The following is a 14346-nucleotide window of genomic DNA, read 5'->3' on the forward strand; positions in this document are numbered from 1 at the left end:
CTGCTTTTTCTATTTTATTTTCTATATTACTATAATTATAGAAATTATAGTAAATTTCTATATTCAGGGCAATTGTTCAATAGAAGATATAAGCATAAGTTCAAGTATGTAAGATCGTGCAGTTTCCTATCTGAAAATGTAGTCATCATATTCTAAATAAGTAGGTAAGTATTAGGTCTAGTCATCTATCTGTTGCTAGATGTGTATGTCTGTTTGTTTCTTTTAGTATTTCTGTTGTTGCTGACTTTCCTGATAAGCATTTTTATTTGTGAAGTTACCTACTATGATACTAGAGACACAAATGGTGACAGGTGGCTCCAGATGAGAGTTGAAGGTACAGAACCCCAACCTATATGCTGAATGGGCTCATCAGACTTCAGGCCATGGTTGAAATAATTATTAACCAGATGACAAAGATACTGAATTTGTAAGCAGACCAGGCCCACTAAGACTAAAGAAGCAGTACTCCAACATAAATTGGTATTAGATTACTTGTTGACTGAAGAAGGTAGAATTTGTGGGAAATTAAATTTCTGCTGTGTGAAAATTGATGATAATGGACAGATAGTGAAGAAAATTGGCAAAGACATCAGAAAACTGGCCCATGTCCCATTCCAGACCTGGTTCTCACTGATGTGATCGATGATGTGGAGTCTGTCTTCAAATGATGGCAGCCACTAAAAATTGGGGTTTGGTCATATGAAGAATTTACAATGGTCATTCTCTCTAGCAAAAGGTAGATTTATTTGGGGGAATGAGTTACAGAAAAAATAAGGAGGTACAGTGGACACTAACAGAAAATATGAAATGGAGTTGGGAAAACATATCAAAGACAAGTTCTCCCATGAGGTGAGAGAAAGTCATTGGCAGACTGACCAGAGTTAGCTAGAGAGAAGGCATTATGAGGTAGAGTATCTTATAATGGACTTAGTCCTGAAAAGAATTTAGCAAAAATTTTCATCAAAAACAGATCTTTTAGGAGAAAAATATAGTCTGGCGGTTGGCTAAGGTACAAACTAAAGAGGGAAGATCAGGCCAGACAAGCCTAACAATATGCCATCAAGATAGTCTGGGAAGGCTAAATTCCCAATGAGATTGTCTCAAAGGTTGTTGGGTAGGTCTTTAAAGATGCTAACTAGATTGGAGACAGGATGGAGGAATTAGCAGTGGTCTACAGACGTTACTGATCAAAATGATAAAGACTGAATAACCTGAAGAGTGAAGTCCAATTAGACAAGGATGGACCCAGTAGAGAAAAAAGACAAACTAGGTCCAGAGGGATTGGAGGCTGAGAACAACATAGTTGAGGAAATATACCAAGAATGGTGTGAAAAGTCTTCAAAGGTTAATAAATAAAGAAGAGGTACTGAATGAAATAAACTTGAGTGCAGGCCTCGAATAAGAATGTGGCCTTAAACTATGCCCTAATTGTGACTTAAGCCTCTGCAATAACAAAGTGAGCTTTAGCTAAAAAGCTACAGGTGTTTGATTGTCTTGGATGAACATTTTCCCTATTTCCCCCCCAACACTTAGTTAATTAGCATTTAAGCACTTCTTTTAAAGAAAATTGTGGGGGCAGCTAGGTGGCACAGTGGATAGAGCACCAGCCAAGAGGACAGGAGTTCAAATCTGGCCTCAGACACTTAACACTTCCTAACTGTGCGACTTTGGGCAAATCACTTAACCCCAATTGCCTCAGCAAAACAAACACACAAAAAAATAAAAATAAAGGCAATGATGGCTTTGGGAATTCAGGTAACAATTCTCTCATCCAAGGATACCTGCTTGAACAGCAGGAAATTTAAGAATTTTGTTATTTACTAATTTTTCTTTTTTTGGGGGGGATAGATTTCCATGTTTAGAGTGCAGGCTTGGACTCTTCTTTCCCCCCCCCGACAATGGGAGAAAAGGTCAAGGGGGAATGAGAGTTTCTGATCTATTTACTTTTGTGTTTTGCAGTTTGTGCTTTGCACTCCTCTACTGATACCCTATCTGTTAGGAGTTGCCCTTTCTCATGAAATTTAATAAATCCCTTTTTGTCTTTTCTTTTTTTTTTAAACCTTAAGAGTCTCTGATTTAATTTGGGTAAGGGTCATTGTCCCAAAAACTCCAATGCTTTCAGTCACACTCGATTAGTCCATAAGCATTTATTAAGTATATGTGTTAGTGTTGGGAACACAAAAAAAGGCAAAAGACAATCCTTGCCTTTGAGGAACTCATAATATAATGGAAGAGACAATAAGCAAACAGATATGTATAAATAAGCTATTTACAGTTTAAAAAGAAAAAAAATATTAAAGAGAAGGCAGTAGTAGAACTAAGAGGAGCTGTGAAAAGATTTCTATAGACAACTGCCTAACTCATATGCTATAATGGACTTAGAAAATAAAAATCAAAGCAGGTCAATAAGGGAAGAGGTAATTAAGTAATAAAAAGTCACATGCAATTCAAAGTCTGCAACTGGCACTGTTGTTGATTGTAAGGCCACATATTTCCCACTGCTATATTATCAGCATGACACTGACAAATATTATTAGAGTTGGAGAAAATGTTAAGTTGGAAAGATTTTGAACCCAAAGCTGACCAAGGAAGTGTATTAAGGAAATGATTATTGAAAGACTTCATTTAGAATCATGACTTCCTTTAGCAGGCAATGAAATGCAAATGATATATAGCTAAAAATCTGACTGGGGATTAAACAAGTTGCAGTCGAAAGTCACATTCATCATGGAGTGAAAACAAATCAAACTACTTTTTAGGATACATACTTTATCCTGAAAATAGAGGTATCAATGCTTCTGAAGAATATGGTTATGTAATTAAAACAGTATGTTATATTAATAAATAATACATGTCATAACACTAATGGTCTTCACAGAAAAAATAAGATAAAGATTTAATCTTTTAGAATCTATGCCAAGAAATGTACATCACAAAACAATAAATTAGGACAATGACTAAGTGTATAGGAATCATTTACAGCCAACACTTTAAAGTTTAATATAAATGCCTTATTCTGTATGCCAGAAGTCCTCTATGTAACTTTGGGCCCCAAAAAATTAAACTGTTAGATCAACAGCTTATTGGTACAGTCTAACAATTAGTCATCTCAAATGGCACAGGTTTCCCACAACCAAAAGTATTTAAGCAAAAGTTGGATGCCCTCTAGTTAAAAGAAATTGCAGCAGAGACTCATAAATTGGGAAAATGACTTAAATTCCATGACCTCTAAGGTCCCTTCTGAATTTATATTCAGATAAGAAATGTCTGTATAACTATATAATTCTAATTATTAAATGTGGTCTCACAAACTGCAGCAAAATCCACAATAAAACAAATATTTACCAAGTTTATGTTGGGCAAAACTTTTACAATAACCCATGGGTCAATAAAAAATATTTAAATCATTGACGATTTATCTCCCTCCCCTCTGCAAAGGCAGGGAAACCAATGGGGAATATTAGCTATTCTAACAGACATTATTGACAGTTAAAGCATTGTTAGCTCAGTAAGGCTACTCAATCTTTCCTTTCTTTTTTTTAACCTTTTGAAACTTCATGGGATAATTTTTAGAGCAGGAGAGGGAAAAAGGACATACAAGGAAATCAACGTAACATAAAAACAAAAATATCAATATAAGTACAATAAAGAACAAATAACGGGCCACTCAATACTTAATGAAATTAGAACATCCTAAGAATTCCCAGAACTTCAATCAGAACATACTTACCATTTTCCACATATGGATGAAAAGGCAAAACCAATGCAAGGATGACCCTGCCTCTAGTTGGCTCCAGTACACTCCTGATATCTTTTAATAAAGTCAGTGGCTGATCACAACGATCAAGTAGATTCAAGCAGCTGATAACATCATACTGGAATCCTGTGTTCTGCCATTCATTTATGCCAAGAACTCTAGGAAAAAACCCCAAAAATAATAAACTTAATATAAACATTAAATAAATATTTTAAAACAGCTAAAATTCCCTACTAATATAATCTTATTTTTGTCTTAAAACAAAGCAGATCCAAAACATTTGAGATCTTTGTTTATAACTGCTAGTTACAATTCTAAGACATAAGCAAAGGTGATATGGAATTATTTCCTCTACTACACAACTTAACTGGTTTCTAGCAACAGAAGAAATTAACACCCATATTAAGATATGCAAAGTAACTAAAAGCCTAAAGCATAAATAATACATCTATAGCTCATATATGAAATAATAGAACAGAAAGTCATAAAATGGTTATGAATCTAGTGTATCTTACAATTTTGAACATCACTTACGTATTACTTAAAAGTAATGAAACATGTTTATAAAACTACTAAGATTAAATAATAAAAGAGATATATTCATGTGTCCTATTTCCAAGAGCCTCTCTATAACTAAAGAATGGCAATATAGATGTGAAACTATTATTTTTATTTACAACCCTTGAAGAAATATATTCAGATAAAGTCCTGGAGAGAGATACTATTTTTGTGTGTGTGTGTGTGTGTGTGTGTGTGTATAAAAGTCATCATAGTGTAAAGCCTCTTGTGACCACTTAGTGAAGGGCAAGGCTAATACACTTTCATATTTCAATAAATAAAGTTACATACATTTCCAGTGTTTGACTACCCATTTCTAACAACAAAAAGGAATTTTTATAATCAGGATTTGTAGTTATATATCATTCAGGTTATTCCATAAAATTAATTAACTCTTGTTTCATTGTACTTATGACAATAGTATATGAGTCACATCATGAGTAAAACAGGTAAGGAAAGACATATTAAAAAGCATTTGCAGTGAATAAGTCTTTCAGATATTAAACAGATACCAGATTTATTTCTACTAAGTATCTTTAACCACAGATATTTTGAGATATTATCAGGAAAGAAAAAAGAATGAAAAAGAAATTAAATCATTAATTTGCATCATGTTTTCCACCTAGATTTTGAAAATTCATTTAAATAATTTTTAAAACACATAGAGGAACACAGAAAAAACTGTTTAGAAGAAAACAGATGACTAGGGCAAGACTAGAGTTGTATAAAATCTGAAATTACCTTTTTTAAAACTGAAGCTTACTTCACATCTATCAGATTGGCTGATATGACAAAAAAAAGTAAAGGACAAAATGTTGATGAGAATGTGGGAAAACTGGGACACTACTGCATTGTTGAAAGAGTTGTGAACTAAATCAGCTATTCTGGAAAGAAATTTGCAACTATGTCCAAAGAGCAATCAAACTGTGTATATAATAATAATGTCTGTATCCCAAAGAAATCAGAAAAAGGAAAAGGACCTACATGTGCAAAAATATTTGCAGCAGCTCCTTTCATGGGCAGCAAAATATTGGAAAGTGAGGGGATATCCATCCACTGAGGAATGTCATATGAAAATGTAATGGAACACTATTGTGCAATTAAGAAATGATAACAAGCAAATACCACAAAAACCTAGAAACACTTGTATGAACTGATGTAAAGTGAAATGAGCAGAACTAGGAAAACATCTATCAGCAACTCTATGTGATGATCAACTATGAATAATTCAGCTTTTCTAAACAACACAATGAACCAAGACCAATATGACCAATATAAAGAGCTCAGAAAGGAAAATGCTATCCAGACCCAGATAAAGAATTGATGGTCTGAATGAAGGTTGAAGCACACTTTTTTCACTTTTCTGTGTTTTTCCCACTTTTGATCTGTTTCTTCTTTCACAACTGTGACTAATACAGAAATATATTTTACATGATAGCATATGTATAACCTTATCAAAATGCCTACCTAATCTTAGGAAAAGGAGAGGGAGGGAGTAAAGGAGAAAAAACTGGAATTCAAAATCTTTTTTTTTTTAAATTTATTTAATAGCCTTTTATTTACAGGTTATATGTATGAGTAACTTTACAACATTAACAATTGCCAAACCTCTTGTTCCAATTTTTCACCTCTTATCCTCCACCCCCTCCCCCAGATGGCAGGATGTCCAGTAGATGTTAAATATATTAAAATATAAATTAGATACACAATAAGTATACATGACCAAACTGTTATTTTGCTGTACAAAAAGAATCAGACTCTGAAATATTGTACAATTAGCTTGTGAAGGAAATCAAAAATGCAGGTGGGCATAAATATAGGGATTGGGAATTCAATGTAATGGTTTTTAGTCATCACCCAGAGTTCTTTCTCTGGGCGTAGCTGATTCAGTTCATGGAATTCAAAATCTTATAAAAATGAATATGAAAAATTGTTTTCACATGCAATTGAGAAAAACAAAACACTTTTTTTAAAAGAATAAAATTTTATCTAACATTTTTCCAACTTCACATGCAGCACTATTTTCTCATTCATTTTGGTATGAGAAATATTCATGTTCTGCAAAGTTCATAGTAATAAAAAGGCCATTTTTCTTGTTTAAAAAAATCATTTCTTTAGTCTTTCAAGTATTTATTAAGTCATTTTCCTTCCAGGGTCTTGGTTTCCTCATTTATAAAATTAGGGGATTAAACCTTTTAATTCTAACACTCCTTAATCCTACAAAATAAAAAATCCAGTTTATAAGAACTATATTGACTATGTTGTGCTGGAATTACAGTTTCAAATTTGCTTGAAATAATGCTACCAACTAGGATTTAAGAATACTTTTGGCACAAATATACAAATGTGACATTTGTCATAACTAGATTATAAATGGATAGTACCTTAAAAAACAAAACTGGTTAAATGGGAAAAAAAAATCCACTAAAGAAAATAACTCCTTTAAAAATAGCATTGGACAATTAGAAAAAGAGGTACAAAAGCTCACTGAAGAAAATAATTCCTTAAAAATTAGAATTGAGTGAATAGAAGCTAATAACTTTATAAGAAATCAAGAAACAATCAAAAAACCCAAAAGAATAAAAAAATAGCAGACAATGTGAAATATTTCACTGGAAAAATGACTGACCTAGAAAATGGATCCAAGAGAAATAATTTTAAAATTGTTGGACTAGCTGAAATGTATGATCAAAAAAAATAACCTAGATAATACTTCACATCTCTCAGATTGGCAAATATGACAGGAAAAGATAATGATAAATGTTGGTAGGGATGTGGGAAAATTGGGACACTAAAACCTTGTTGTTGGAGTTCTGAACTGATCTAATCATTCTGGAGAACAATTTGAAACTATTCCCAAAGAGCCACCAAACTATGCATATCCTTTGATCAAACAGGGTCTCTACTGAGTCTGTATCCCAAAGAGATCATAAAAAAGGGAAAAGGACCCACATGTGCAAAAATGCTTGTGGAAGGCCTTTAGATAGTGTCAAGAAACCAGAAACCAAGTAAATGTCCATCAGTTGGGGAATGGCTGAATAAGTTATAGTATATGAATGTTATGGAGTATTATTGTTCTGTAAGAAATGATAAGCAGACTAATTTCAGAAAAGCCTGGAGGGAATTACATTAACTGATGCTAAATGAAGTGAGCAGAACCGAGAGCAACAACAAGATTACCTGATGGATGGGCTCTTTTCGACAATGAAGTGATTTAAGGCAATTCCAATACACTTATGATGGAAAGAGCCATCCACATCCATCCAAAGAGAGAATTATGGAGACTGAATGTGGATAAAAAGCAAAATATTTTTGATGCAGTTTGAGTGGTCTCAATTCCTGGTGGTCTAGAGGTTAGTGACAATAAGAGTTATTAAGAATCTCCTTTAAATCATCTGCAGGTTTTAGGAATGAAAGAATTCACTCATTCCTGAATTAGTAGTTGCAAAATGAAAGTTTATTGTTAGATAGAAATCAGTTTACCAAGAGACTGACTTCTATAGTGGCAGATCTATATTGGAAAATGGAGTTTTGCACTGAGAATGCTTTCTTTTTTTTTTTTTTTTTTTTTTTTTTTAATAGCCTTTAATTTACAGGATATATACATGGGTAACTTTACAGCATTAACAATTGCCAAACCTCTTGTTCCAATTTTTCACCTCTTACCCCCCCCCCACCCCCTCCCCTAAATGGCAGGATGACCAGTAGATGTTAAATATATTAAAATATAACTTAGATACACAATAAGTATACATGACCAAAACATTATTTTGCTGTACAAAAAGAATCAGACTCTGAATTATTGTACAATTAGCTTGTGAAGGAAATCAAAGATGCAGGTGTGCATAAATATAGGGATTGGGAATTCAATGTAATGGTTTTTAGTCATCTCCCAGAGTTCTTTTTCTGGGCATAGCTAGTTCAGTTCATTACTGCTCCATTAGAAATGATTTGGTTGATCTCGTTGCTGAGGATGGCCTGGTCCATCAGAACTGGTCATCATATAGTATTGTTGTTGAAGTATATAATGATCTCCTGGTCCTGCTCATTTCACTCAGCATCAGTTCGTGTAAGTCTCTCCAGGCCTTTCTGAAATCATCCTGTTGGTCATTTCTTACAGAACAGTAATATTCCATAATTTTCATATACCCACAATTTATTCAGCCATTCTCCAACTGATGGACATCCCTTCAGTTTCCAGTTTCTAGCCACTACAAAAAGGGCTGCCACAAACATTCGTGCACATACAGGTCCCTTTCCCTTCTTTATAATCTCTTTGGGATATAATCCCAGTAGTAACACTGCTGGATCAAAGGGTATGCACAGTTTGATAACTTTTTGAGCATAGTTCCAAACTACTGAGAATGCTTTCTTAATGGACAGAAGGTCCTGGCAGCTGAGTGAGCTACTTAGGTCTATCTGCAAAAGACCCTTGTTGAAGGAAGCTGTTATATTGGGTGTCTTAGTGGGCTCTGGGACAGCCCGAGTAAGTCAGACCCAATGGGGTGCTGGGCTTAGATTCTTATCAATCTGGATCTCCTATTGGAATTAACAACACTTCAAAACTTTTTGACCAGAATTTCTAATTGAAACAAAGGCCTTGGCATCCTGGAAAGATAACTTGTTTAGGAAGGATATGCCCAGGAAGAATCTGAAAGGGATCACAGATCAAAAGGAAATATAGTTTCTTAAAGAGACCACAACCTGCTTCATTTTCACTGTTGTTGTTGTTTGTTTTCTTGGTGGTTTTTTTTTCCCCTTTTAATCTGATTTTTCTCCTGCAGCATGACAAATGTGGAAAAACCTTAGATTATCATCTTTCAAGAAATTGTCAAGGAAAACTGCCCTTATATGTTAGGACCAAATGGTAAAAGAGAAACTGAAAATATCCACAAATCGCCTCCTGAAAGAGATCCCAAACTGTCAATTCCCAAGGAATACTATAGCCAAATTCCAGAACTCCCAGGTCAAGGAGAAAATACTGCAGGCTGCCAGAAAGAAAGAATTCAAGTATAATGGAGCCACAATCAGGATAACATAAGATTAAGCAGCTTCTACTTTAAAGGACTGGAGAGGCTTGGAATATGAAATTCCTTAGGGTAAAGGAATTGGGATTACAACTAAGAATCATATACCCAGCAAAACTGAGTATAATCTTTCAGGGGGGAAATAGACATTCAGTAAAGTAATGGATTTTCAAATATCCATGATTAAAATACAGATCAGAATAGAAAATCTGAAAAGAAGCATAAAAAGGTAAATAGGAAAGGGAAACTGTAAGGAACTTAATAAAGTTAAACTCTTTAAATTCCCAGGAGGTGGAAGGAGGGAGGGGAATAAAATTTGGAACAAAATGTTTTGCAAGGACATGTATTTTGAAAAATAAAAAGCTATTATTACATTAAAAAAAAAAGTTTACACTCCTACATGGAAAGATGGGAGCTGTTGGGAATATAATTGACAAAGAACACTGGTATTAGTTGAATATGAAGGGATGCTATCTTAAAAAATAAAATTAAGGGGCAGCTAGGTGGCACAGTGGATAGAGTACCAATCAGGACGACCTGAGTTCAAATCTAGCCTCAGACACTTAATACTTCCTGGCTGTGTGACCCTAGGCAAGTAACCCCAATTGCCTAAGCAAAATAAGCAAAATTAAAATTAAGGGGTAAGAGGGGAAAGGTAAAGGTAAAATGAGGTAAACTATTATGCATAAAAGAGCAAGAAAAAAGCTTTTACACTGGAAGGGAGAGAAGGATGGTAAGGGAGAGTGAATGAACGTTACTCTCATCAGAACTGGCTCAGACGGAATAACATACAAACTTGACTGAAGATAGAAATCTATCTTACCCTAGAGGAAAGTAGGGAGGGAATGGGATGGGGGTGGGGAGTGGGTTTGATAGATGTGAGGGCAGATTGGGGGAGAGGTAGTCAGAAGCAAAATACTTTTGAGAAAGAACAGAGTAAAAAGAGAGAGAGAGAATAGAATATGTGAAAGGAGAGAGAGAATAGAATAAAAGGGGGTGAATGGTGAAAGAAAAGAGAAAATAGAATAAAAGGGAGGGAAACTTGTTAGCAAGAATAATTGTGGGGGAAAAAAAAACTGAAGTAGGTTTCTCCAATAAAGATTTAATTTATTTCTCAAACATAAAGAGAACTAAATCAAATTTATAAAAAATAAGAGCCATTTCCCAATCAACAAATGATAAGAGAAGTAATCATAGCTAGCTATAGCCATATGGAAAAAATGCTTTAACACATTACAAATTGAAGAAATGCAAATTTTAAGTCTGATCTGAAGTATTACTATTACATACCTATTAGATTGGTTAATAGAACAGAAAAGGAAAATGTTAAGAGGAGATGTGGGAAAAATGAGACATTAATGTAGTGTTTGTTAGTGGAATTGTGAACTTATTTATCCATCCTGTGAGCAATCTGGAACTATGCCCAAAGGGCTCTAAAACCATCCAAAACCTTTGATCTAGCAACAACATTACTAAGTCTGTATCCCAAGAGACAAAAACAAAAACAAAACAAAACAAAAAAAAGAATCTATATATACAATGAATATTTATAGCAGTCCTTTTCTCGTGGCAAAGAATTGGAAAGTGAGAGGATGCCCATCATTTGGGGAACAGTTGAATGGGTTGTGGTAAATGTTAATTGTGATGGAATACTATTTGTGCTATAAGAAATGATGAGCTGAATGCTCTCAGAAAACCTGAAAAGACTTCCATGAGCTGAAACAAAGGGAAATGTCCTGTGTACAAAGTAATAGCAATATTATAAAATGATCAATTGTGAATAACATAACTATTCTCAGCAATACAATAATCCAAGACAACTCCAAAGGACTTAGATGAAAAATACTAGCCATATCCAGAGAAAAAACTGTTGATATCTTAATGCAGATTGAAGCACACTTTTTAAAAAACTACTTTTTTTCTCAAGGGTTTTTATTTTTGGTCTATGTTTTTCTTTCACAAGATGACTGTTATGGAAATGTTTTGCATGACTACACATGTATAATCTATATTAAACTGCTTGTATTCTCAAAGAAGGGTGATAAGAAGGGAGGAAAAGAACAAATCTGAAACTCAAAGTTTAAAAAAAATGTTAAACATTGTTTTACATGAAACTGGGGAAAAATAAAAAGCTAAATTTAAAATTGAAAAAAAAAATTTAAGATGCCAATCCCATATACTTATTATATTAAAATTATTTTAGTTGTTAATTTGCATTAGAAAGGCTTCCTAAAGGGGGAAGAAATCATAGGTCTAAAATAACATCCCAACTCAACAATTCCCATATTTCTCTTGTATATTGTCTGATGTTAAAAATTAAATACAGTTCTCAATTAGCTGCATATGAATAATCTACTTTTCAGATTATCTTCAGGGAATATTAATTCCTATTTGGCAGTCACAACTCTTATGGCACAATACAGATTATTTGTCACCACTGTTCAGGGGAGTAACACACTCAAAAGAATATGAATTAATTTTGTATTATTTGTATTTAAATAAAGCATAAATAGGAGGATAAATATGCTATAGCAAGAAAACACACTATTTCTCAACTACAAAATGCTGAGTTTTAAAATTTTATTTTTCAAGTTTGTGATTATTAGTCATTCTACCCTCTTCACCTGCCCATCAACAATTAAGTTTACAGTTCTACCATTCTTTAAAACAACAAACCTGTTTGCTGTCTTGAAATTTCTTGAAAATCTCCTTTAAAGTTTGCAACGAGATGTGCAAATTTTAAATCAAATTATAATTAAGCCCACTTAAGTCTCTTTGATAATCTTTCTAGTCCAAACACATTATTAAAAATTTCCTAAAAACTTAATACAGAAAAACCAATAAGAAGAAATCAAATCTATATGATCTCATTGATTTTTATGAGATATATTTTTTTTAAAGATCCAAAGAGTTTGATCTCTAAAGGTTTTTGGGTATATCCTTATTTACCTAGTCAATCTGTTTTACTCCCACCAAACTTCATCTTCCTTCAAATATCAGAAAAATTATTATTTCAGCCTTTTTGAAGAAGCTAATCTAGTTTCACTGCAAGTCAAAATAATGATTTTGCTATTTTCTAGTTGTTCTATTTACGAAATATTAGCTAGAACTATTACCAGGAAAACACCCCAAAAGTAATTTATTTGGGCCCCAGTTTTGAACATAAAATAATCTAACACTTAAAAAAAAATGAAACATTTACACTGTAAACTGAAAATTCTAACAAGTGCCCTTTTTTTTTTTTTTGGAATGGAGAAAAAATTAAGAGTAGTAGGGACTAAAAACAGAAATAAAGCTTTCTTGTTAAGAGCTGACAAAGTTTTTTTATATAGCTTTTTATAGCTACAAAATTAATCTCAATTATAAAATACGGTTAAGTCAGAATGCTTGAGCTTAATAGTTCTGAGGTACAGTAGAGGTTAAACAGATAAGACTATTTCCACTAACAATAGCACCAATACAGTGAATCCCTAAGGTGGAGATTGGGAGAAGCTCACAAGTCTATCTTGACAGGCAAATTGGCCTAGGTATGAAAGGAAGGAGGTCAAAGCTTCTACTGCTGAGCCAGTAGTAGAATCAGACCTAGAAGTGGCCACTGCACTTCCACAGTTTGAACAAGATAGAAAAGCTGAGTTTAAAAATTAAGTAGCAATGAATGTTACATTTCTCAAGTTGGTTAAAAAATCTTATTATACATAAGAGTACAGGGATTTCTAATGGCAACTAGATGGTTTACTAAATAGAGAACTGAGCCTCAAGTTGGGATGATCTGAGGTCAAACTTAAATCTCAAGACATTTATTCTAGCTATATGACCATGGGCAAGTCACTTAACCTCTATTTGCCTAAGAGGCAGCTAGGTGGCACAGTAGATAGAATGCCAGGCCTGTAGTCAGGAAGACCTGAATTCAAATTTGTTCTCAAGTCACTTACTAGCCGTGCAACATTGGACAAGTTGCTTAGCTTCCTATTGCCTTAACCCATTGACAAAGGAAATGGCAAGGCTTCATTATCTTTGTGATACTCCAGTATCTTTGTGAAGAAAAACCTATGCTCAGTATGCTCTACCAAGGACTGGACATGACTAAATGAATGAATAGCAGGATTTTCTCCATATGTAGCTGGAGTTTCCAAAATTTAAAAACAAACAAAATAATTTACAACACTCCAAAACTAACATCCTTTTATATTGTAGCTTAGAAAACATTGTAAGCTCTGGCTAAAACTGAATTATTAATTTAACTTTATTTTCCATTTGCCACTGAAATTTCTATTCCGGCACAAAGTCACACATAAAGCTTTAAAAACAAGGAAAGGAGCTCCATCAATTGGAGAATGACTGAATAAGTTGCAGGATATGATTGAAATGGAATACTATTGTGCTATAAATAGTGAGGAGCTGGACGCTTTCAGAAAATACTTGGCAAAGCTTACATGAACTGATGCAAAGGAAAATGAACAGAACCAGATGAATATTGAGCACTGTAATATTGTAATTATGATTAACTGTGAAGGACTTAGCTATTTTCATTAATACAGTGATCCAAGAAAATTCCAAAGGACTTATGATGACTAATGCTACCCCTATCCAGTCAAAGAAGTGTGAGAATGTGTGTGTGTGTGATGGAGTGTGAATGCGGAAAAATTCTGTCCTGCTTAAGAATCTGTTTTGCTTCCGACTACTGTTGCTTTTTTATTTTCCCTCTTCCCTTAACTCCTTTATCTTCTATCCTTTGTTGGGCAAAATTTATTTCTGTATTCACCTATGTATAAATGTATGCATAAATATGTATATTCCTTCCTTCGACCAATTCAGTAAGCTCAGAGAGTTTCAAGAGCTGAGACTAAGGGACTAGCCCTCAATGACAGAATGGGTCTTATGTGGCAGCTTTACTGCCTGCCACTGGGTCATGGATTCAGGTCAGAGCAGAGCTATGGTAAATAAAGGCTCTATCTGTGTATTGAGCAAGGAAACAGTTCTAGAAGCCCCCTGAGTCTGAGCCCT

The 14346-nt window shown here is 33.9% G+C and overlaps 1 protein-coding gene across 5 annotated transcripts in view; it reads right to left on the reverse strand.

Moving 5' to 3' along the window:
• METTL9 (methyltransferase like 9) overlaps positions 1-14346 on the reverse strand; it is a 74184-nt gene that overhangs the window by 21034 nt on the left and 38804 nt on the right. For all 5 annotated transcript variants that reach the window (XM_012542774.2, XM_031941936.1, XM_031941931.1 and 2 more), the window contains one exon: positions 3731-3915. In XM_012542774.2, coding sequence (XP_012398228.1) covers positions 3731-3915 — 185 coding nt within the window. The remainder of the gene's footprint in view (positions 1-3730; positions 3916-14346) is intronic.

This window comes from Sarcophilus harrisii, chromosome 1, assembly GCF_902635505.1.
Source record: "Sarcophilus harrisii chromosome 1, mSarHar1.11, whole genome shotgun sequence".
Lineage (NCBI taxonomy): Eukaryota > Metazoa > Chordata > Mammalia > Dasyuromorphia > Dasyuridae > Sarcophilus > Sarcophilus harrisii.